The 24,263-nt window shown below is 40.1% G+C and overlaps 2 protein-coding genes across 4 annotated transcripts in view; both read right to left on the bottom strand.

The window, feature by feature from the left end:
* Positions 1-8,495, bottom strand: part of LOC142388136 (rho guanine nucleotide exchange factor TIAM1-like) — a 45,010-nt gene extending 36,515 nt beyond the window's left edge. For 2 of the 3 annotated variants that reach the window (XM_075473065.1, XM_075473066.1), the window contains exon 1: positions 8,342-8,495. The gene's annotated coding sequence lies outside the window, so the exon portion shown is untranslated. Of the gene's footprint in view, positions 1-5,449; positions 5,515-8,341 lie in introns of those variants that run through there. The other variant, XM_075473067.1, reaches the window with a different exon arrangement.
* Positions 8,496-8,872: 377 nt separating this feature from the next.
* The window catches only part of LOC142388138 (SR-related and CTD-associated factor 4-like), a 36,263-nt gene continuing 20,872 nt past the window's right edge, over positions 8,873-24,263 (bottom strand). Inside the window, exons 17-18 of the mRNA XM_075473070.1 lie at positions 10,049-10,187; positions 8,873-9,864 (exon numbers count right to left, since the gene is read on the bottom strand). Coding sequence (XP_075329185.1) covers positions 9,452-9,864; positions 10,049-10,187 — 552 coding nt within the window. The 3' untranslated portion in view covers positions 8,873-9,451. The remainder of the gene's footprint in view (positions 9,865-10,048; positions 10,188-24,263) is intronic.

Genomic DNA, 24,263 nt, shown 5'->3' on the forward strand with positions numbered 1-24,263 from the left:
AACATGATTTACAGGAGCTTTTGTTCCACTGGACTTCAACACAAACATATGCTTACAGACCACACACTGACTCTCAGTATGTGACAAACAGCTTGGAAGGTGGTAGCTTTATGGCTGAAGAGAGCCATTTGTCTCGCTTCTCTGCTAGACAGTGTTGCAAAGAGACAAACACAAACTGATGCAAACACACAGACTCACCTCACTGCGTACAACCAGGAAGAGTTAATTCTGTTATCCCTCACACAGGGGCGACAAGAAATCTCACAAAATCAATCAGAAATTTCAGGATACTCCTGCAAGTCCAGAAAGCAAAGTGACTGCTGCTTGCAAGGATGAGTCGAAGAACTGAGGGAAAGAAGGAGGGGAAGTAATTGTTCCTAACCCCCCCTTCACACACACTCCAGCTGACTCTTTCACACTCTACTCCCTCCCTTCTTGCCCACTCCTTATTCTTTAATTCCATCCCCCTTAACAACAAACCTATTACCATCAGGAATCTGCGTTCCCTCCCTCCACTGAGGCTGCAGCTCCACTCCCCTACGAAATGCATGATATTTATACTAAATCTAGCCTTTTCATTCAAGAAAAAAACTGACACATATAGCAACTGTCAGTGGATCAGTAGAGGTGTAAATGTGAATGCCACTTCCTTTTCGGTTGTTACAGAAAGTAGTCTTGATTTGAGGTCTTTTTCATAACTAATCTTTTCCTTTAAGGCTATGCAAAGGTCACAGTCGCTGTGTGTAATTGAAATATTCAGTGACAACCTTCTGGACTAAATGAGAAAGATGTAACATTTGCTGTTGTTACAACACAATGGATGTTGTGTGTCAATCACACCAGCAGTGTCAGCGGTGCTGTATTCATTTTAACTTAAAGGAACTGCAAAGGGCACAGGGAAGAAAAATCGGGAAGTTCAAAGAGCGAGTTTGCAGCAACGAATGTTCAACAGCAGCCAGCAATATTAGTAAAACCTGCTCTGAGGAGGTTAAGAGTGTAGACAACCGCAGAGGAGAAGCAGAGAGAGCGCTGAGCTTTGTCCGTCTAAAAGGAATCCAGAGATAGGAGGTGTAATTGCCTTGTCTAGACTTTGCAATGATTATAACCAAAACAAAAAGCATCGAGCGCAAACTGGCTTCTTCTCAAAACAATTTCATGTGCTTCCAAAGATTCTGACACTGATTTTAAACAAAACAACTGGAATTTTTCTGTAAAGACACGAGTGCCTGGTCCAGAGATAAATAATCTGCATTCTTATCAACTCTATTTAGCTCAGCTACTATGTCAGGATGTTCCAAAATACAAATTCCACACGCAAAGCTAACTATGTGCCAATTTCATCTTTTCAGTTCATGAAACAATTTTCTGGGATGTGATTCCAAAAAATAAAAAAATGTGGATGCACATTTTGCCGTGTTAAGACATCAGTAAATGATTGCTTTGTAATACACAACAAAATCCTCAGTGGCTTATTTTACATTCTCGTAGTTAACTTAAAAGTTAAGCTGACATTAGGTACATTAACAGAACAGTACACAGTACATTGCATTACATGAATTGAGATCTCCTTAAAAGCACATCTCTGCACCCCTACCCACCACCTCTCCCTCCCACCAGCAAAACAAATCAGCAAAGTATTAAATGCATCCATCAGTAAAATGTGGGCTAATGCTGACTCCAGGTCTGCTGTCACCAAAGGCGTTTCAGAAATGTAGATTGCTTGCATGGAGCTTGACTAAACAAAAAAAACTGCTTGCTCATTACTGGGAAAAGGCTATTAAGCCCAGTGCTATGTGCAATCAGTAAAGGAACTGAATGAATTGGACATCCAGTACACTGACAGGCCACTCAATGCTGCTGGTGCAAACTGGTAGATGAGGCTTCAGTTACAAATCCAAAGCAACACTTTGGACTGCTGATGCTGTCCAGGTGTCACAATAAACCAAAATCACTGCCAATCACCGTCAGACATTTTCTAGGATGTTTAGCTAGTTTATTATCTTCAAAATGAAAACCTATGAAAAAGATATCAAATAATTTTATCCCGCAGTTCCTCTGCTGGTATTAATGTAATTTTTATAGCAATTCATTTTACATCCATCCTAACCTTTGCTAGTTAATTAGCTGATGCTGCCACACAGCTAAGCGCCCCTTTACGCGTGCACGGAGGTGTCCGTCTGTGTTGCTCTAAGCCCCGACAGAGCAAAGGATTTTGGATATCTTTTTTCAAAACAGATGGACAGGCATGCAGTCCAGAAGCCTAATATCTCCAAATAATTCTGAGTTGATGCGAGGTAAAATACTGATTGGATAGAAGTTAGTTTGAGTTAGTTTGGGTGATGGAGCCAACAACAACAGATTTAATAACAAAGAGGAAGAAAAGCCAAACAACAAAGAAGCACAGGTAAGAGGCACAAGCAACAGCTGAAACTGACAATGCTTGTTATGTTTTTAACACCTAATTCCAGGTGTCACAACCAACCAAAATCACTGCCAACCACTTTGATTTTTCTTTTCCAAGGACCGACAGTCTAAACACAGAGCAGCCCACTGCTCAGACTGATTCGCATATTTTCAAGAGTCCTCCCAAGTGGCAGCAAAATACTGTAACTTTTAGATGTGCATTTTCAAAGCCCGAAGCAGAGGGCTCCCAGATCCATGTTCAAAGCCTGATGCAGCACAGGCAATGTCAGATAATGAGCTGGGCTTTCTCTCAGAAAGACAAAAAAGATTAGTTTTTTAAATGCCATATCGGGTCTCTGCATGGAGATCAGTCACATAAATTCTTGCCTTTTTGTTCCTCAGTGAGGCTAACAGGCCACGGCGCTGCACCCCAGAACAACTAAGATAAAGGTCAGTTAATAACTGACTACACAATGTTTTATTATAGCAATTGTGTATGGACCACAGAATAGCATATGATTCAAAATGAAGTTAATTCTACAATGTGGAGGACATATAGTCAACAAAAACACTGCTGATCATAAACTCAGTTCAGTGTGTGCTCAGGGTAGGCCTACAGCATGTAGCTCTGCAGGACGAAGTTAAAGGATCCGACCACAGTAGCACGACCTTCCCTGACAAGGATTAGTATGTAAAGCCCTTTATAAACAATGCACAGCATAACTGAACAGTTCAATGAAACAGGCCGCACTCGTGTCTGCCGGCAACAACTTTGAACTACAAAGCCAAGAGGCTTAATTGTCTGAAAAGGATTAATCTCTGCATTTGCATACAGGGGATGAGCATTACCCACAAGTCTACATCAAGATGTAGAATTAACAGTATTTGCCTTGTTATTTAAATATCACTCTGCAACAAAGATATTGGTCTAAGGATACAGAAGCAGATACAGTGCATGCATCCCACTATGTGCTGCATTCAGTGAACACTGAAAAGGGGGTTCAAGTGTTTGCTTTTTTTCATTTTGTTGAGTCTCCTCAATCACACCAAGCCCATCCCCACCTGTGTCCCAAAGAGAAAAGAGATTGTAATGAAGAGCACTGTGCACCACCGATGTCTAAAGAGAAAAATACAAATGTTGTGCAACACATGAAAGTAACCTCAGCCTGGGCAGACATCATTAGTGGAAGATCTAGAGGTCTCCAGCAGAGAGTTGCCTCTCGAGAGGCAACATCAAAGAGAGCAGTATAGAGGGGGGGAATAATTTCAAGTGCTGAGAAAAGGCTTGAATCTGCTGGTCAAGACTGAACCTATATAGCATAGGTGGCTCTTCAGTATTCGCTATAAAAAGATGCTTTGAGCATATTAAAGAGCAGATACTGCACTTCACAAGCTGCTCGGCTGGATTAACTATATGCTGAGCTGGTTCCACAAAACACAGACCGTGATTTGGATTAAACGAATTTCTACACATCTTTAAGTAAACATGTCTGGATATTTAAGAATGTAACTGCATTGTCTTTGATTAGAATTATAATAGCATAATAAATGCTTAAGTAGTATTTGGCTTAGCAATTAATATTTGATAGATTAGTGATTGTTTCTACTAAAGAGTTCAGTTTTACAGGTCAAGGTGGGACACACACCCAACTCAGCACCCTCTTTTGACAGCGTAGAAGAAAGTATGGTGGCCAACACAAAAGGTGCGCTCTAAAGGGAGCTTTTATAGTCTGTCCCTTAGGGTTACTGTAGTAACATGGCAGTGCAACATGACAAAGGGGCAAATAAGGGATATAAACCATTTATAAGATAATGGAAGCACAATGATTTGTAATTTCATGCAGTTCCACTTCTTATGAAGAAGCTTACTGTGAAAGGTCCAAAAGATAACCAATCACCACTGTATACCACTTCTAAAAGGGTCTCCATCCTGAGAACATAAATGATGGTGTTTGGTAAAGTTAGCCAAACTCCAGTCTCCCAAAAGTGATGCACAGCCTCAGCAGTTTTGTGCACTTAGTATCCATTATTCATCCAAAACCACGAAAGCCCATCAGCCACGTGTAGCTGATGACCACCGCCATGTGCATTTTGACGGCTGGTCTTGTGTTCCCCCTCACAGTTCAAAAACAAGTGGAAAAGAGCTTTAATGAAATCACTGAATGCCTGTTTGTCGTGTCTTTCCAAACCCCATGACTGTTTCAGAAAGCAACAACTAGAGGGTCAGTTAATAAACTCCTGCATTCATACACACACGTACAAAAACACACTGGGCCTTCTGCTTTGAATAGTTATTTGCTGTGAACCAAACAGATTATTTTCAGATATCACTCTTTTAGGCATACCAGCCTAAAAGGAGGCTTTCGAGCTGGAGCCAATACTCAAGCTCTTGTTCCGTTTTCCTAAAGGTGCAAGCCACAGCATGGTGTTATTCATGAGGAGTTTGATTAGAATGTTAATTTAGGCTTGCAATAATTCATGAGAAAGCTCATGTCTTCTTGCTTGGAAACGCAGCTGAGGATCATGCAAAATACCTCTGCAGTTGTACAGCCTTGAACTTAGAGGATGAAAGTATCTTGGGTTAGGTCCTTTCTTTCTGAGGTTCATGGAAATATGTAGAGTGCATCATAGTCACACTAATGCGCACCACTGCTGGAGGCGTTACCCTCTCAGATGCAGCTTTGAAACAAATCTTAACAAGCCATGTTTCAGAATTTGCTGACTGTCAGCACACCATGAATTCATCATAAGATGCTGAAACATATGGCAACTTCCACCTCCTCTTTAATCAGTCACAAAGTAGAAAAATACACATGCATGAAGTATTAAGAAGTAGTTAGCAGTTAGCAGCATGTGATTCTGGAGAAAACAATACCACACACCCACCCTGATGTGAACAATTCGGCTGTCTGTGGAGAAGAATGCCATTCCTTTTTTCAACTGTTCAAAATGGCCGAGGATCAACGGATAGAGCAACACATCAGTGGTTTTCACTAATCAAGACAGATGTCCTGTCAGGATGAACAAGGAAAGGGTGAGCGCTCACCTGAAATAGCATAGCATAGCACCAAGTCTGTCTTGCTTTGGAGGAAGGAATCTGTTGCTTAAAGCAGAAAGAGAGCAGATCATTCTCTAAAGGCTAAATTTGCAAACAGCCTGTAAAGACGACATTTAAAACTAGAGTCCAGGCAGAGACATTTATACACGATATGGCCACAACATCTCATGATTTGTGAATAACAGAGTTTCAGTTTAAAAGTGAATATTTAAGAGATACAAATTTCAATCCTTTGTTTATGAATTTAAGTTTTTTTGGTCTTGATTCTTGATTTTGTTTTGTTCAAATATGTAAACAACTTCAGAATGAGGGTGCATTCAATACTATGAGGCTGGCTGTTTCATTATTAGAACCTGACAGACAAAATAATGGCTGTTAAATTGGTCCTGTCCTATCAGGAGAAAAATGTGCATGACACAACCACATTACACATTAAACATTAAAGTTTTCTGTTCATGGAAATCAATACCTTTTTTTGGCTGTGCTCTAACTTCTCTCATCAATATGATCAAATGCACGTCATCTTCTGTTTTGTTGACTTTTAAACATGTGGTTTGACGAGCCAACACTAGAAAGCAAGTACTTTAACCTGAGTAAAACCAGGGTACCACAGATACAATTCAAACATTTAGAGTGCAACAGTCAGTAGAAGAAAGTTTGCATTCTAATGAATGGTGTGTGTTCGAGTTATCACATCAGGCTCTGCATGTTATTCACTTGGCACCGGGCAAAACACGAGAATGTCTCCAGTATTTACTTTGCAAATGAAAGGCGAGTTATGCACAAGTGGGAAGGAAATTAATAATTCACAAAGAGCACTTACGAAGGTTAGATTATGCACATTTCAACTAAACAACTGTGTTTGGTAGTACATCTCAGAACATGCGTAAGGAAACAAAGTCATGGATTGTACAAAAAGCCAACAAATTACCATATGAATGTACAGACATTCTTTCATGAGCAGACAGTTGGTCTAACATTCAAGATCTTTGAGATGCAGCGTTAAGGCGCGTGGACACAAGCCAGAGAGGAACTAAACGAGCTACAAGTGAACCACAGAGAGAGGGGCTGACAGGGAGAGGGTCGGGTCTCTGTGCAGGCATGTCATACAGAGAGCTTCAGGTTACCACACACAGGACATGTCACTGAACACTGAGGCCATTCTGCTCCATGTTCTCGTCCCATTGGTCCATACAGGCCGCTTTCATTCACTTCTGCATAACTTCTGCGACCAATCAAAGAACACATTACAAACAAAATGCATGTTAGCGTGTGTCTTTTTAAGCTTTTAGGGCATTTATAGACAGCTAACCATGAGCAAAACAAACTTTAAATGATTACATTTTTCAAAATCTTTAGCAAAGAATCTGGCACTGATTACAATGTTCGAGCATTAGGATGTTCCTTTGGATCAAAAGCTAAAAACTCAGCTCGTAAAATAATCTAATGAAATGTTAGCGGTGTTTGAAAAAACACGAAAATAATTAGCTGTGATTTAAATATGCCAACATTCCTCTGAGAGGCTGATTTATAACAGGGTTATCAATCAACAAGCAAGAAAAAGAAAAGAACGCCATAACCGTATGGGCTGGAAAGCAGCCCTATTTAAATGTTATGTTATTCAATATTTTTGTTTTTAACTGTTTTTAGCTACTTGGTATGCACTGTTCATTCTCGAGCTGCACTGCCTGCAACCAGAAGCCATTTTGGGGCCTGAACAATTATATTTATTGGCTGAACACTGACAGATATTATGGCCTCTAGTAAAAAAAAAAAAAGCTAAATATATCTCAACTGACTGCTGACAATTGTGGAAGCTGTAACCTGAACCATTGCAGGACTGATAGTAAAAATCAAGTTACTACATCACTTTTTCTGTGGTGTCAAAATGTTGTAAACAACTGATATGACTTGTTTGTGGAGCATGCAGGTTTTGGCTCACTATCAATACAAGCTGCTGACCAAGAGACTGCATCCTATCCTCCCAAGGGACACATCTTTTTTTTTTTTTAGCAAAAACAGAGACTTATCTTGTTCTAATTCTTAAATCAAACAGTCAACTGTCGACACGTCCAGACAAACCGGCTGCCCCTGACTGCACCTTGCAAAAACAAATGCAGAAATAAGCCTTTAGCTGATACAACCCTGCATTCTCCTCGCCATTTTAGGATGTTTATCACAGTTGCATATAAAATGACACGAAGAGGACACTTTCATTGGTAGACAGTGGCAGTGACGCTGCAACAAACGTGACACCATAAGGTCATTGGAGTAAACCGGCCGCATAAACAGTCTTTCAGCTCAGTCACCTCTACAGTCTGTTGAGGAAGGTAGCACGCAATGCATCCATAAGTTGGATCATCTGCGCCGCAAAAAGAGCGGAATAAGTCAAATGAAATGGCTTCAAGCTGCACCGCACTAAGCCCATGCAAGGCTCCTCATTTGCCAAAATGTTAAATCAACCCCATCCCAAAGGTATTCCGGGAGAGACATGCTGCTTGTTATGCGTGTCTGGTACAATTTGTTGTGATGCTGTATCCATGCACTGGGATTGAGATTCAGACGTCTACGCATGCATGTGTTAACCCTGATGTCTTCCGTCGTTCAGGCACATGACTGTTTCCACCCCTAAAGCAACCGACACTGACTTATTGGATAACAAATGCAAAGCACCCAGAGCTAAAAAAAAAAACCCCGCATCTGGTCAGTTCTGTCCGCCTGCTTCAGTGCGCCAGCGTGTCACCTCTGCTAAACTTGTATGATTGAGTGATGCGCTCATGCGTGCTCACGGCGCTAGGACCACGCAGAAGCATGATCGGTAATCGAGCTTATTTTTTCCTTCCTATGATTCGGGCAGCACGCTTCCCCTCGCATACATACCTGCCTTCACCTCCGCCGGGATATGGCTGCTCCTGCCCTGACGCAGAAATATCCATTCCCCCTCCCACAAACCAGTGTCGCCCATCTGTGGCTGAAAATCCTGCCGCTTCTCTGAGGTCTGCCCGTCTACGGACCATGCGTGTTGTTTCCACACCGCTGTGAGGGGCGGAGCCCGCGGGCCCTTGGAGACGGCGCGCAAGTGGATCACCAGAATGCCACTTATTTAGCCGTGGAGCCAATCAGACGGGGTACACCTTGAATCATTTTTATAAAGACTAAAACAGTAAGAAATACATATTGGAGCAGTTTCTGGGCATCCCTTGAGCACGCAGATGCCATGGACATAATTATGATAAAATAGATGCAATACTGAACGTTATGAGAGTGGATTAAACACAACGCGTGAGAAACGTCAGAGGTGACGGCTCAGGCACCTTTGCAAACTCTTGTTAAGTGATGCTGTGAAAGTGCAGAACTGTTTCTCAACCCAGCTCAGGATTAACAATAAATAAATAAACACAAACAGCCGACTTGAACAAATGGTAGACACTCTGTTTATTATTCACTGCACATAATCCAACAAGGTGCGACCTTAATGAACAGAGGTGGGGCATAAAAACAGAGTTCACTCTACCCTCTACTGGCAGGACATAAAATCTTCTTTTTTTTTGTCTGGCAGAAAATGTAGTATTGGTGTGGTACTAAAATCAAAATACCAGAAAGGGTATGAGGGAACTTTGCTTCCATAGACAAAAACTCTGTTAAGGATATTAGTTCAAAAATACACAGACTGCCTTTGTTTATAACTGCACCTAACAGCATAATCGAGTCAAGGATGAACTACACAACTTTAAATATACAAAAAGAGGAACATCTACAAGCACCTAAAGTATATACAGGAACAAATCTCTTCTCTGGTGAACAGGTGCGTGGACCACATTCAGAACAGTGGTTGTTTCTTTTAAAGTTACACACATAAAAAAAGTTTTGAACAGGAGAGACAGCACCACCTGTTGATCACAACAGTCCTCATTGAACCAAATGTCATTGTCTTCATTAATATCCGTCTCAGTGGTTCAGCAGCGTCAAGGTTCATCATTCAACCATCCTCTACCACCTCCCTCTTTGAAAAGGTGGGCATCCAAACCCTGGCCTCCCGTTTCCGAAATGTCTCCCTTCCCTGTCATTCATGCTCTCGGGTCTGATGGATGGATATCGCTGGAAAGGAGGACCGCGAGGAGGGAAGGGCACTGGCATCCTGAACCTGTTTGATGGAAACGCTGCTCCTCCTGGCATCATTTGCAGGGGCATGTGTTGCATGTTTGGAGGTGAGATGAAGGGAGGTATGTGAGGATTTGGCATGCCGGGAGGAGGCTGCAGAGGTGGCATGCCTGGTCTGGGGGGTCCCTGCATGATAGCATGGTTTGGCAAGGTCATTACTGGTGCTGGTGGAGAACCCAGCTGGTTGCCAATGCCGGTATCTGAGGAAGGGTCTTTGTTTCCTGCAGAATTCTCTGTGGACTCTGTGGAGGAAATGAAGAGGTTATATTGATCCATACAAGAATGAAGAGCCAGAGAGTGCAAATGTTCAAAGAAGCAACATCAAGCCAAAACAAGTCATATCCATATCATGGAACTCATGACAGCACTTTAATTTTCTGCTTTAATATTTTAAATATGCACCATCGTTTATTGTTTGAAATTTACCAGCTGTCAGATTTGCAGGGTCAAACTCTGTGGGCATGAAAGGAGCTCCTCCTGGAGGCATCGATGTTGGGGAAAGCATGATGGGGCTAGGAAACGCATGTGGACTTCCAATCGGTTCTGTCTGTTGAACTGTTGGCACCTGAAAGACAAAAAAAACACAATGGCATCTCGTCAAAATTAAAGTTAAATGAGCCTCTGTGAAGCGAACTGAAAAAAGACAATGCATGGACATGCTTCGATTCCACAGCAGGACATATCTTATGCAAGGGAGAAATATTAATATATACATATATAAAAATGTATATATTTATTACTGCACTGTGCTTATGTTTCCAATGGTCTGCAAGAGAAAGGAAATTGGTGCAAAGTGAAATGTCAAATTAGACAAAACAAACTTAAAATTTAATACAACAGGTAAAAAAGTACAGAACTGTGAGTTAGATCACTGACTGCAATCCTTAAGCTTAGGGCAAACGGTCTTCATTTGATCCATTCTGCAACATCTTCGGTGTGGTTACTTCTGAACATATTATATGTGATGTGGGGGATAATGGAACATGGAGGAAATTATGTTAAAATTAGTTGTAACATTAAAAAAAAAAAATGGGTTGTTGCAGTGTTGACCACCATATAAATACAGACATCACAAAGATATATATATATATATATATATAAAAATATATAAAAAACCCCAAAACAGTTCCCAAGAATGCATAATTATTTAATAAATATGTCTTAAAAAAGCAGTCAAAAACCAAAATGAGAACATATGGCACCTTTAACCAGCCAGGTTTGGTTAAATAGTCTGTAATAAAGAATCTAGATGAATGACTCTTGTATTGCAATGAAGTGCTGTGGAGAAAAAAGGGGAGCATTATTATCATTTCTAACTAAAGTATTGAATTTCTGTTGTTTTGAAAAAAAGAAGCCCTTTCCACTGACAATCGTACAGCACGCAGCATCAGTAGACACTATATATTATAGTTTTATTATATATAAAAAAGAAAAGATGATTGTACATTTAAGGACATTTGCCATTCTATGAGCTGTTTGCTTCTTGAATGTTAAAAATTCAGATGGTTGGAGCTGTTGGGGACTACTAAGACAGATGGGCGCTAATTACTGAATTTTATTCTATCCTTTGCATAAGTCACTTTGAGTCTAAAGAGGCTGTGACACATTAATCAAACCTTAGTGAATTAAATTGAAAGTAAATACATGTTGTCACACACTCTTGCATCTTTCATTGTTGCAACAGAACACTGAAGGATGAAGATCAGTATTTGTTTAAAATACTGCCTTCAAAGCGAGGATGCCCCGACTTGGCGTATGCTTTTATTGCTTACTCCCTCCTCTTCTCTGTCTTTGCCTCTGGCAAATGGTTATAAATATTCTGTAATATTTCAACTGGGGTGATGTAAAGTAATTAAAAAAAATCTAAAAGGTTATAAAAAACAGAAGACAGTATCTATATGGGGAAAAAAGAATATATTTAGCATGCTACAGGTGTTAGTTTAGAGGTATAATGAGTGAGAAACATCTAAAAATGTGTGTAAGGCCTTTAACATCAATCAGTTAAACTTATAACATTTTATTTTCTTTCTCTCTACAAATCCATGACAACTGTCACTGACAGTCACGGAGCACATCAGGTTTAAACAGCCTGCCAGACGATGCAAGTTCAGAAGAGAATAGATCTTTATTGTCACTGTTGCAAGAACAATGAAAAGCGGTTTAGCAGCTCTCCGTGTGGCAGCATAGATGAAAAGAAGTACTAAAATGACACGGTTGTAAATATCCACAGAGTGAGTGCAGCGTGCAGTCAGCAGTAAATCTAACAGTCTAAAGTTTCTGTCTCTTCACGACGCTGAGTTGCCTGCAGATGCCAGACTCTTCAGCAAAACTTTGCTACTTGCTCAGTAGGATCTTCACTGTGTGAAACTCCAAAAACCAATATCAGGACAAAAAATACATAAAATACACATACTGATCCACGTGTCCAAAATTGTGCTGCAACATCAGATTTATCTTGTGTCGGAGACTAAAATGATGCACCACACTCATTTAACAGAAATAAAATCATTCTTCCTAATAATCTAAGCATTAGCACAGAAAGTCTTATTTCCAGCGACTACCAGCTGTGGTAAAATAACAGAAAAGCTTTTCACCCGATGAGTGACTGTCTCTGGGATCACGGCAGCTCTGGAGACAACTACAAAAGCAGTTTTGAGTACTGATCCTGATGTGGCCTTTCAGAATAGATATGTTGCATCGGCTCTGAAAGTGTTAGCAGGTGTGTATGAAGTAATGAACATATGTGAAGACGGGTGTGATCTGAGAACTCTTTGGATTCCCAGTCAGCGCCATCCCTCGAAAGACGATTATATACACACACACACACACACACACACATATATATATATATATATATATATTTATGTATATCTGTGTGCTGTGTGTATACATACAGATGCACACATTATATATATATATTTATACACACCCATCAGCCATAACATAATGACCACTGACAGGTAAAGTGTGCAACACTTCTCATTTTGACTCAATAAAAACCTGCATCCTGGACTTTTCTTTGGCACCTACCTAAACATTTCTGCAGACCAATCACCCCCCACAGACGAGCAGAATGGAAACACCGCTCCCCTGACGAGCAGCTTTCCACAGAAGGACAGCACCGAGAAAAACAGCTTTGGAAGAGTTAAAAAGGACGTCAAAGAGCCTGAGGTGTTCCCCTGACCTCTAAACTCTCCCAAATACACAAAGACCCTCCCCACACGACCCACAGACAAAAGGATCCTGGCACAAGACACTGTGGGGCACCTTCAGGTGTTCTTTGACCACACCTCGACTGGTCAGAACGTTATGGCTGATCTGTATACAGTTGTGAATACATCGATTTATAACCTCGTTTGCTTATCCCTCAGCAGAATCAACAGGCTCTTTGGCATTGTATTCAGTATTAGGCTCAGGTGGTTATTGCTTAATCAAGCCAAACACCCACAATGACATTTCAGGTGGCTAAAAGTCGGCCATTTTAAGCACGGACCAAAACTTTTAGCTTTTAAAGCAATCATAAAATACATTTTGAGCCTACTACTTTTGACTTAACATCGGTAAGTTCTCGAGTTGTGGGCATTTTTATTAGTATAATTTAAACAGTATGAGTACCGGGACCGTTGCAGTTTCTTGCTTTGTGCTTACTTTTTGACAGGGTTGTGTTGTTTAAAATCCAACATGGAAAATCCAGTCACAGGAAATGCTGACTGCAACATTTGCCCCAGGTTTGTTACTGAGGTGTCTGATCACACATCTAATTCTATAGCAAAGATTACATCTTAAAAGTTCAACAGATAATATTTGATACCTTAATAAAGCAGCAAAGAACTATTTGCTATGAGATAATGTTAGTGCTGTAGTGAAGATCTTACCAGAGCATGCAGCCTTGTCCCTGTGTCCCTCGCTTCCTTCTCATGCTATGCAGCTGGAACGACCATGCATGCATATTTGTACACGTGAGTCTCTTAAAGCAAGCATAGTTCCCGGTTTTCCCCAACTGATTAACCATGATCTTCAGATGAAAAGTCTCCAACAAAGAGGTGGAGAAAATCAGAGAGAAAATCTGGGATTTTTCTGAGATTTATGAGATGTTTGAGGGACTCCATGTTAGGTTTCACTTTCAATTTTGGTCTAATTTGTTTTGGTCCAAGTTGCTGCTGCTCAAGTGCAATGCTGAAAGGAGTCTAAGGTTGTTTGTGACCGCTTTGAAAAGTCATATACGTTAAATAACCCAAAAACACATACAATACCTGACAAATATCTGGAGTTCAGTAAGCCAGCTAACAGTTGCATCACCCCTGGTGTTGATGACACAACCACATTTCACAATTATGGTTTAGGCCTGGCAACTATGACAACAATTTAGTTTTCCCTTACACTGCCGCATGGGCATTTCTAAATAAAGATTTGTGTAAAAATATATAAATAAATGAACACTTCTGTAACACTTTTGCTGTAATGGATACACACCATGTCAGACAGATGGAAGAAACCCAAGATAAGCTATCGGAAGAAGCGAGGAAATGTGAGACAGACTCGACAAGAGTAAACATGGAAGTGGCATTTCCTCGCTGGAGGTCCCTGAGAAAACCAGGAGGCAAGGCAGATTACCTCTCATCATGCTACTTGTTGCTATTGGCAAGTCATAAACAGTGTTAGGCATGAGCGCATTCTTAAGAGGTGCTCATTTTTTCACTGACTTTTGATGTGAAAAAGGTCATTTTTAACAAAAGAATCCAAAGTGAGCAAGGCTCTCTCTCACCGATTGAACAACGTTCTTAATGGCATTAAACGTGTCATGCTGAATTGTGCTTGCATGCATCTCCTGGGTGCGTGCTCAGATGGGAGCTGGCAACCTTACAATGTTTTGTGCACCAGTCACAGACATCAATACCATATGCAATTGCATAAGGACAATTACATGACATATAGGCATGCAGAAGTAGGCACTATCATTCCCACAGCGTGACACATACTGGCAAAAGGTGGCAAACCAAAACAAGAAGTTTCAGAGAAGACCAAGCAACTGAATCTGAAGGAATTTAAAGGGGAACTCCGAGGCATTTGAAGCGCATTTCCATTGCTAGAGGTTGTCAAATACTGATAGTAGGACACACACAGGTGCAAATCGGCGCTCCCTGTGTGGAGATCGCGCTGTTCGCGCAGCCTGTCATGCGAGGCTAATACGTGGTGGCTAGGGGCAAGCGCTAACCCTTCCACGTAAAACAACAACTTGCACACTGCAGAAACGTCACACCACTTTATAAACCATCCGACAATAAAGTCACAAGCCTTACCATCAAAACCATATGCATGGTTCTCACATTACTGGCATGGGGACGTTACAAAACAACTTTATAAACAGCATGTAACTCACCGGTTAGTTGTACGCTCGCGCATGTGAAAGCCCAAAAGAGTCAATGGACGATAATCACATATACAAAACAATTATCTTCTCTAGAAAAACTGCGTTCAAGTATTTAAAACATTACAACAATACATGCCCAGTAATATTGTTGTAATGTTTTAAATACTATCAGTATTTGACAACCTCTAGCAATGGGATTGCGCTTCAAATGCCCCGGAGTTCCCCTTTAATTTGCACGCTCACAGACTCTGCCCACACCTGTGTCCTGCACCGCTCGTGCTCCAACACCAGACTTTGTCACACAGCTCCTAGTCTGTTTTCTTGGTTTCTTTTAGGCGTATGACATGTTGCTGCTCGTTTCTGAGGATGTATGTTTTCATTCGCTGCTGAAGGTACCCTATGATGATGTGATATCAATTGTGAGACTGCAGCATTTGTCACTGGGCTTCTGCTCTGCTAATGTGCTTTCATTGGAGTGTGAAAATGATCAAACAAAGTAGGTCATGCATTAAATAGATATTCTTTGTTGGTTGATCTCTGTTTGATTTAGAGTGTTTTGATGGTAAAATAGTTAAATGCAGAGCTGTGTAAACATCTGCTAAGATGGGCATGGTGCCTCCGTTCCAATATGTCACCGCACTCCAAAAACAATGTTTCATATTTGGAGCATTCAAAGAAAGTCATAAAAAATATATATATATATAAATGAATGTGAATAAATGAATTTTGGAAATATGAACTTAGTTCACCAAGCTGACAAATTCAGTTTTAATCCATGTGAACGGAACATTAAGCTAGTTTTTGTGAAGTTCTACAACACTGGTAATAACCAATAACCTTGCCCGTTCATGTGCTCCGTCATATATGCTTTGCTTGGCTCTCTTGGTAAAGTTGTTTGCGAGTAGCTTTAGGAAAAGATCAATCATTTCAAAAACGTTTTGGCTGCTGATGTCATGTCAGGTCATGTTGATTAAAGCGATGCCAAACTTGTCGCAAATTTGCCTCGGCCAGCTTGCCACACCGTCTAAACTTTAAACACTGATTTCTAAGGAGTGTTACATTCTGTTTGCTTTGCACTGTCCACCATTTTAAACCATATTGTGTCTGCTTCAGTAACTGTTGGACTATCGTGTCATCCTTCTCTGTAGGCTGGGAATCAGAGGTGGTTGAAGCAGTGGGTGATTAGTTACTTTTATGCAAATGCAGCATGACAACACATCTATTCACTCATTACAACACCAGCATGTTTATCCTGTTATGTCATTTATCAGAGAAAGGAACATAAGTTATAACCTTATTGTTATCATCTCTGTTTCACAATTGAAGCCTCCATTAGCAACCTGAAGAAGGTTTTGGTCAGATTTGGTGAATACCACACCAAAGCCTTGAGTGCGCAACCTTTTTAAAGATTCTCTGCTAGTTTGTGATAAAATCTCCCTGTAATATTTACAATATAAATTATGTTGTCAAATTTTGGTTCTACGGCCTCAAGTTTTAAGCAAAACATGAAAAATCTGGGAGTTATTTTTGACAGCTGAATGAAATTTGACAAACGGATAGATTCTGTTGTCGGAGCAGGCTTCTTTCAGCTTCGTCTCCTGCCCAGAGTGGAAGCTTTTCTTAGTTGTTGCGATCTGGAAAAAGTCTTTCATGTTTTTATCAGTTCAAGACTTGATTATTGTAACGCACTTTATGTCGGTGTGTGCCAGACTTCCATTGCTCGCCTTCAGTTAGTCCAAAACGCTGCAGCCTGTTTTTTAACCAACACATCCAGATGTGACCCCACTGCTTTCATCTCTTCATTGGTTCCCAGTTCATTTTAAAATTCAGTTTAAGATTTTAATGTTTGTTTTTAAAGCCATAAATGGCCTTGTCCCGTCTGATCTCTCAGTAATTCTTACTCTTCGTTATCACAAGATCACGAAATCATTGCACCTTCGAAGTTTCCGAGGTCTGGATGATTGCTGCTCCCAATATGTGAAATAAGTTACCCCCCAACTTACGCACCATTGTAGACCATGTTCTTTTAAAATCTAAACATAAAATTTCTTTTTTCAAATTGGCTTTTAATACTTAGTAGCGTTATGACGCTGTGACATTTGCACCCGCTTTTTACGTGTTTTACATGCTTTTATGTTTGCTATTCTATGTTTTTATTCCTGTTTTATTTTCACTGTTAAGCACTTTTTGGATGTTGTAAAAGGCTTATTAAATAAATGTTGATTGGCATTGCACATGTATTGATTTCACACTTAGGCCACATTCAGACACGTAGAAATTATAAATGAGAAAAAAATAAAAATAAAAACATATTACAGTTAAACTAAAACATTTTAAATTATTTTTTGTTTGTTTGCGAGTGTGTTCATCAGAGGTATCGTAATATATTAAAACATGCAGTCCTATTCTTGTTAGATTCTTTAAAGTCACCCTACCTTGTTTCCTGACATTTTTGGTGGCTTCTGGTGGTGTCTTTGTTGCCTTCTTCAGTGTGACAACAAATTCCCATAAATGGTTGTTCATGTGCAGGTCTCAGACGGATTTGCTTTCACAACAATGGCCTTACAATGCATCAGTTTTGATCTAGTGTTCGACTTAGACAGGGAAGTGCTGTTTTTTTCCTAATATATAAGGGATTCCTCTGGTCGTGTGTCGGTATTGCATACTGGTGAACCTAAGTGTCCAAGCCTGTAATTTATGGACAACATGAGAAGAATAATTAATCTAAGATGTTAATTTATTACCATCTATGTCTTTCTGCCACATTGTCTTTGTTGCAAGGGCAACACATTTTTATAGGGACATTTACATATTGCGTAGAGATGGCCATCAATACCAATATGTGAACACTTAGAAGAAGTGATCCGAGAGACTCGCAGACACATCCCAGCCTCCAACTAAATATCCGGCTTGCTTGATAATCTGGGGCAGGCAGCGGGAGAGGAGCTGGTGAGTAAAATGCTAAACTCAATAAGAGCACAGCACAAGAGATAGAAACATGACAGTGAGCATGGTGGGACAGCTCTGACCTGCTCATGAAACTGAGCAGAATTTGGTTCATTGGTAGAACACCCAGAACTCTTTTTTTGTTTCCAGTATGCAACATTACGGCCGACTTGACAGACAGAAGCTGTGAAGAGAAACTGCCAGTTCACTTCAATAACTAGGTGGGCAAACAGATTGAATCACCAAGAGTTATTTGTTTAATAAGTGTAATGTTTATCACCATTTGATACACATCAGCCAGAGGAATCAGGAGTTAAACCTAGTGAAAAGTCCCTGTGTGGGACCCCTGTGGTATATCTACTGAAATTACATCCAATAGCTTTGTGCCCATCGCTAAGCTGTTTATGGCGTTATTAAAAATTATTAGTAAATAAAATATGTCTGTTTTATGTTCCAGGTGCATTGGTAATTTAGCACCGAAACACACCAATAAAGCGTGTATTAAATCTTGTGCCCGACATGGCTGAGGTTGTTGCTTTGATGTTGCTATAAGCTATTGGCAGGAGAAGAGAGTTTGTGAAGAAAGAGACTCTTCATTTGAACAAATGTATCTGGAATGCCAGAAAAAAGATGTCATCAAAACATAATATCAATTTTCAAGCCATGTTATTGTTAGTGGACTGGAGGTAGTGAAAGATTACCTGGAATCTCTAACAAGCAGGAGTCATGTAATCTCTTATCCCACATTGCATAAAAACAGCAGAATAATTCACACAGCTTTTTCTGAAGTTATGCCTAAAAACAGCTCCACATGGTCCACAGACATGTCGCTCTGTTTGTTGTGATATTTCCATCCATGACACAACTGCATGTCTCCACTATGCCCTGCAGTGTTGATTTAGTTTCCATTTCCATTTCGTCATATTTTCTGCCCACTAAACACTTTATGCTTCTTATTCGGGAGAGCTCATAGAGGAGTTGCTTCTTTAAGTAAGGTGGCTGCTGGCCATTTAAAGCCAAGCATGCAAACAGAAAATACTCATTTTCAAAATTTCATTGGCTATTTGATGCTTTGGTCCTTAAAAAGCTCATTAAAGTTGTCTCAGTGTATACATGGCAGAAAAGGAACATGACCTTTTGCACAGTACTTAAAGCAGGTGAATGTGAGACACCTGCGTGACTGGAATTTGTGCAGTTTACCAAGCCTGCTCCCATAGATGAAGTGAAATTATTGTTGAAGTGCCCTTGAGAGAACAGAGCAGTTAAATGTTTGCAGAAGTCACACTGACCAAATAACAGTGATGTTTGCTGCGACCTACGCTTGTCCATTTGCCTCCTTTCCACTCATTAGTAGATAATCCAGACACGTCCAAATACATGGTGCATTCATTGATGTGAATGCAACAACGGTGATTAAGTTGGTGTTCCAGTCTGACATCCTCAATGTGCTCTGAAGAAAACAATGGTTTTTTTTTTAGTTTGCTTCATCTCCTGCCTCCTGTATACTCCATCCAAATGCTGATATGGAGAATATGCCTAAACATGAACAGGCAATATAAATAAACATTGAAACTCTGGAAAATAATACCACTAAATACTGACCCTTTAGAGTGCAAGGCGGTGTATTTCTCTGCAGACACTTCCCTGTTTGCATTTCCTTACTTTATTGGGCTGAGATTGGTATGTTTTTTTGGCTGCAGTCTTTGATAAGTAGGTGTATACAAGGCAAGAACACAAAAGGGTGTAAGGAGTGACTGAGAGCCAAATGTTTGTGCTCCAAAGCCAAATGCTTTAAAGAGTCCAAAATGTCACCAACCTTTCTTTTTTATTATTTTTGAGCAGATGACACACTGATCGCAGTGAGTTCCTTTTGTCCCAAATAAATGACTATAGCATGTGGAATATAAATTAGGGTATATATAACCATACATTTAAATATATATATATTCCAATCTATAACTTCCCTCTGTGCAATGATAGTCAAATAACAAAACGAGTAATTATAACTGTAAAAAAATAAAAATGTTTTCCTGTTAAACAAATACAAGATGCCAAAAGTCAAACAGCCAAAATAGGGTTCTACTTCTGTCCAGTTATTTCCCTCCTTCAGCAGAAAGAAGGACAACAGCTGCTTTATTTATCTGCAGGTTAATACCAAAGAGGAAACACACGAGGGAGGCAGCCAGTTATTGGATCCATGAGGAGCACTCTGATTCTCAATGCACGTCACCTCAAGTCAGTATAATTAACTTGTTTTGAGTTCATTCTTGATTAAATGACATAAAAACAAATTGTACAGGCAGCACTTACAATTATTCGTGAATATGATTACAGAAAGGCAAAAAGTTTCATTTAGCATCAGTGAGCCTTTCATCCTTTCCATCATCCTGTAGCACCGCCCCAGATTGAAAATCAGAATCGCCAACAATCTTTTTTTAATTTTATTTTCCCAACTCACCTTTGTTAGGCCTGATGTGAGTCTGATGTTGTCCATGGATTTAGACCATTGTCGAATTGCTTTATGTAATTGAAGAGTTCCTCTTTCCTTGTAAGGTCACCTAATTTGAAAATGACTGACAAAGGAAGACTGCCAAGAATTTTAACTGAAATACAAGATGTTGGAGTTAACATGAACCTAATAAGCGTTCAGACTACTTCTATCTACACCAAGCAGAGTGCTTAAAATACTTCACTGATTATACAATTATCAAGGACAAGAACTCCAGGTTTAACACATCATGACATCATCCCCCTCGATGCTGTATTTCCACAATAAAAGTGGGTTTATGGAAGTAAAAAATGCAACAGCTAAGTGAAAACTTACATTCACCACACTAAATATTTGGAATAACTATGCTAATTACCATGATTTAGCCTAACTTAATCACATAAATGTATCTCCCTTTTAAGTGCTGTGATTCTCACATTTAGCATTTTTCATATTTTGGATCATATTGGAAGATTTTAATCAATAAAAGCCCTTAGTTGAGTTACACCCCGTTAGGGCAACTGGATAAAAATCATTAGAATTATAATTCTGCTGCCCTTAATTATGTACACAGTCTCTATCGCTGTCTGATGCCCTTATATATAGATACAGATGAAATTTTACTTTGTGAAAGTGAACAGTAATGAAAAATGCACACTGATAGGCCACAACAGTAAAACCACCTGCCTTATACTGTCTAGGTGCCAAAGCAGCTTCTGCCGGTTGGAGTACAAACATAAGACCTCTTGACCTCTGAACCGAGGTGAACCGAGGTGCCCTGGACTGGAATGTTGATAGGGAATATTTTAGGTCCTGTGGATTGCCAAGTCTGACCTTTGTGAAAAAAGCTCTTGCAAGCACATCCCACAAAAGCTTGACGATTTGAAGAATTTGGAAGCCAGGTCAACTGCTTGGGATCTGGGGCACCTCAGTAGCTCAACGAGCTGAATGTGGGCCCAGTATACAGCGGTTAAAGTCATTGCTGACGCAAGTTTCATGCCCTGTAATACATTTTGATTCAAACTGTTGTGAAAGTGTTTATTGATCGCTAAATGATCAGAGGAAACTTTTAATTCTTTTTTTGCTTTAGATATTTACATCATACCAGTACTTAAATTGGTAAAATGGGTTGCCATGACATTTCTGTGATATATGGTCAAACTAATCACAATTACATGCCAACCTGTAAAGCTGACAGATGTACTGAAGTGTATTGTGACATTTCGTGTTTGGTTACATAGGACCTGAAACGCCATGAAATAATGAATCATTTTGACTGACGAGGCAAAGCCCATTTTGGGTCTAAGCTGGCATTTTTACAGTGTTGCACATCCTTTTGAAACAAATGGTATCAGAATTCTTCTGATCTCAACCCCTGGGGCTGTATGTATACACACAGAAATCCTTTGTAAACCCACACCACCACCACTCCAGATATTAACTGATGTTCAAACAAGGAAACAAGTGCAGTGAGTATGTGTAACTTACTCATACTTCAGACCATAAAGGTATAGTTTTTAGAGCAGGCCGAGGCTGAAGTTGTATACCAGTATAAAACAGGTGAGCCTGTCTTTTTCAAAGTATGGCTGCTCTGCTGTTACTTGGATTTAGCCAACGCCTTTGTAGAGTGACAGTTTCCGTTTATTTCTGCTGGAACCGATAGCCTTTGTTACTTGTTCAGTCGCCGATTCGAAAAGTCAGACCACCTAATAAAGTGCATTTTTTTTCACAACTTTTTCAGTAAAACTGCACCCCTTTGATGCCATTTCCTTTTGCAAAGTCCAGTAACTAGTGCTGAAACATTTTTATGTTGCAAGGATTGAGGGAGCATCAACATTCATTCAAAACTAAAGATTGAGGTAGACTCAGGCTTCACAATACAAAGGCACAGTGACTGAGATCTATAAAAGAAGCATGCATACACACAGCCTCATAAATCTGATGGACAGATATGAAGGACAAATATGCGCATTACAGCCTTTGTCAACACAGCACGTTTTAGTCTGTCAAAGGTTATGCATTTGACCTTAAAGACGTGAGGTTAAGGTTATTATTTTAATTTGATTTTTTTATACTGTGCCTTTTAAGTGTCCACAAAGTGACCGATACTTCTAAAAACTAATTCACTCAGATTTAAAAAGTTGCCCGTGGCCACCTCACGAAGAGTTGTGTCATTTGACACAAGACTCATTCACACACAATACAGCGGGAGTGATATCTGGCATCTTGCATCATAGTGGGTGACAGAAAGTTACGTTCACTTTTTTAAGATGAGAGAAAGTTCACATTTTTACAAAGTTTGATCCGGCAATCTTCTGTTAGTGCGTTGCAGTGTCAAGTAAAAACTTTTGAAAAGTTAAAAATGCTGAATGTGCTTTATTTTGTTGGCCCTAAGCCCCATCACCCCACTCTGTTAAGCATCGTCTGAAGTTCAACTGCATATTCAATTGTTTATTTCTTTAAACTGTCACCGTTTAGCCTTTATTGACCCTCCTAGCCACCTTTCCTTCCTCAGCCCGTTCTCTCCTTCCCGCTGCAGCTGCCCTTGAGGATGGCTGACAGTGAAACTTTGTCAAGTAAGCACAATGTACACTCATCACATTAGTCAAACAGCATTTTTGATACCCCTCCAACAAACCAGAGAGGCCATGCAGACAAGAGTATTATAGATGTAACGATTGGAAGAGCAGATGTACTTAGAGTGCAACATTTCTGGATGGCTGGTGTAGGTTAGAAAGAAAAGTGAACGTATTCTAAGAAAATGTAAGTAGACGTTTTTCTACTGAAAGCATTTTGATCAAAGTCTCACTGCAGACAGAGCAAAACTGTTGCTGAGCCGTACAACTCTAGAGTGACTCCAGTCAAGGCTCAATTGCTCTGCACAGGATAATGCATAAGGAAGCAATGCATAACCCCAATTCCAAAAAAGTTGTATTGAATGAAAACAGAGTGTGCCGATTTGTACATCGCAAACTATTACATTTTATTCACAGTAGAAGATAGAAAACATTAAATATTGAAAGAGAGACCTTGTTCTATCAAATTCATACACCTATCTTGAATTTGACAGCAGCAACACATGGGACACAAAAACAAAAGGATGGAAATGTAAGTGTTGTTAAAATAAACAGCTGGAGGAACATGTTGCAGCCAATTAAGTCAATAGAAAACAGCTCAGTGATATAATGGATTATACAAAATAAAAAAAGGTAAAAATAGTACCTTAAGAGTGGCTGATTTTCTCAGCTTTTAAATATTGTAAATTGCTCTCTTCAGACGGGTGTTTTCCCATCTGCCTGTAACACTGCAGTGGTGAGGCCCCTTCTGAAGAAGAGCAATAGCTGGGTTTCACTTGACGTCACTTCCGTATTTTCTAAGCGCGCGAACCTAAGTGGTGGGCAACTGGAGCTGGAGCCCATTGAAAACACTGTGTTTTGTCTGCCACTTTTTTGCCCAAAATGCCTCAGTTTTGTGCCGTTTTTGGATGTTGCAATCGGTCTAACCGAGAGAAGGGAAAGGGTTACTATCGAGTACCTAAGGTAATCGCCCATAGAGGTGAGAAATGGAAAAAACTCACAGAACAACGCCGCAAAAAGTGGATAGCTAACCTACGTTTACAGACTGGAGGAGCTGAATCTGCAAATGCTGTGTCTGCGGTGACCACTTCGTCAAAGGTATGTGCGAAATCTAACTGTTTTGTAGTAGTGCAGAAAAGTATTATGTTGTTAAATGCCAATCAACAGTAATGTAATACGGGCTACGTTTTGGCTTTGTTTTGAAGGCTGCCCCAGCGCGTTGCTGGCTACTGAGTCAGTGGACTGGGCTCCGACGTCAGT

The sequence above is a fragment of the Odontesthes bonariensis genome, chromosome 9 (assembly GCF_027942865.1).
Source record: "Odontesthes bonariensis isolate fOdoBon6 chromosome 9, fOdoBon6.hap1, whole genome shotgun sequence".
Taxonomy (NCBI): domain Eukaryota; kingdom Metazoa; phylum Chordata; class Actinopteri; order Atheriniformes; family Atherinopsidae; genus Odontesthes; species Odontesthes bonariensis.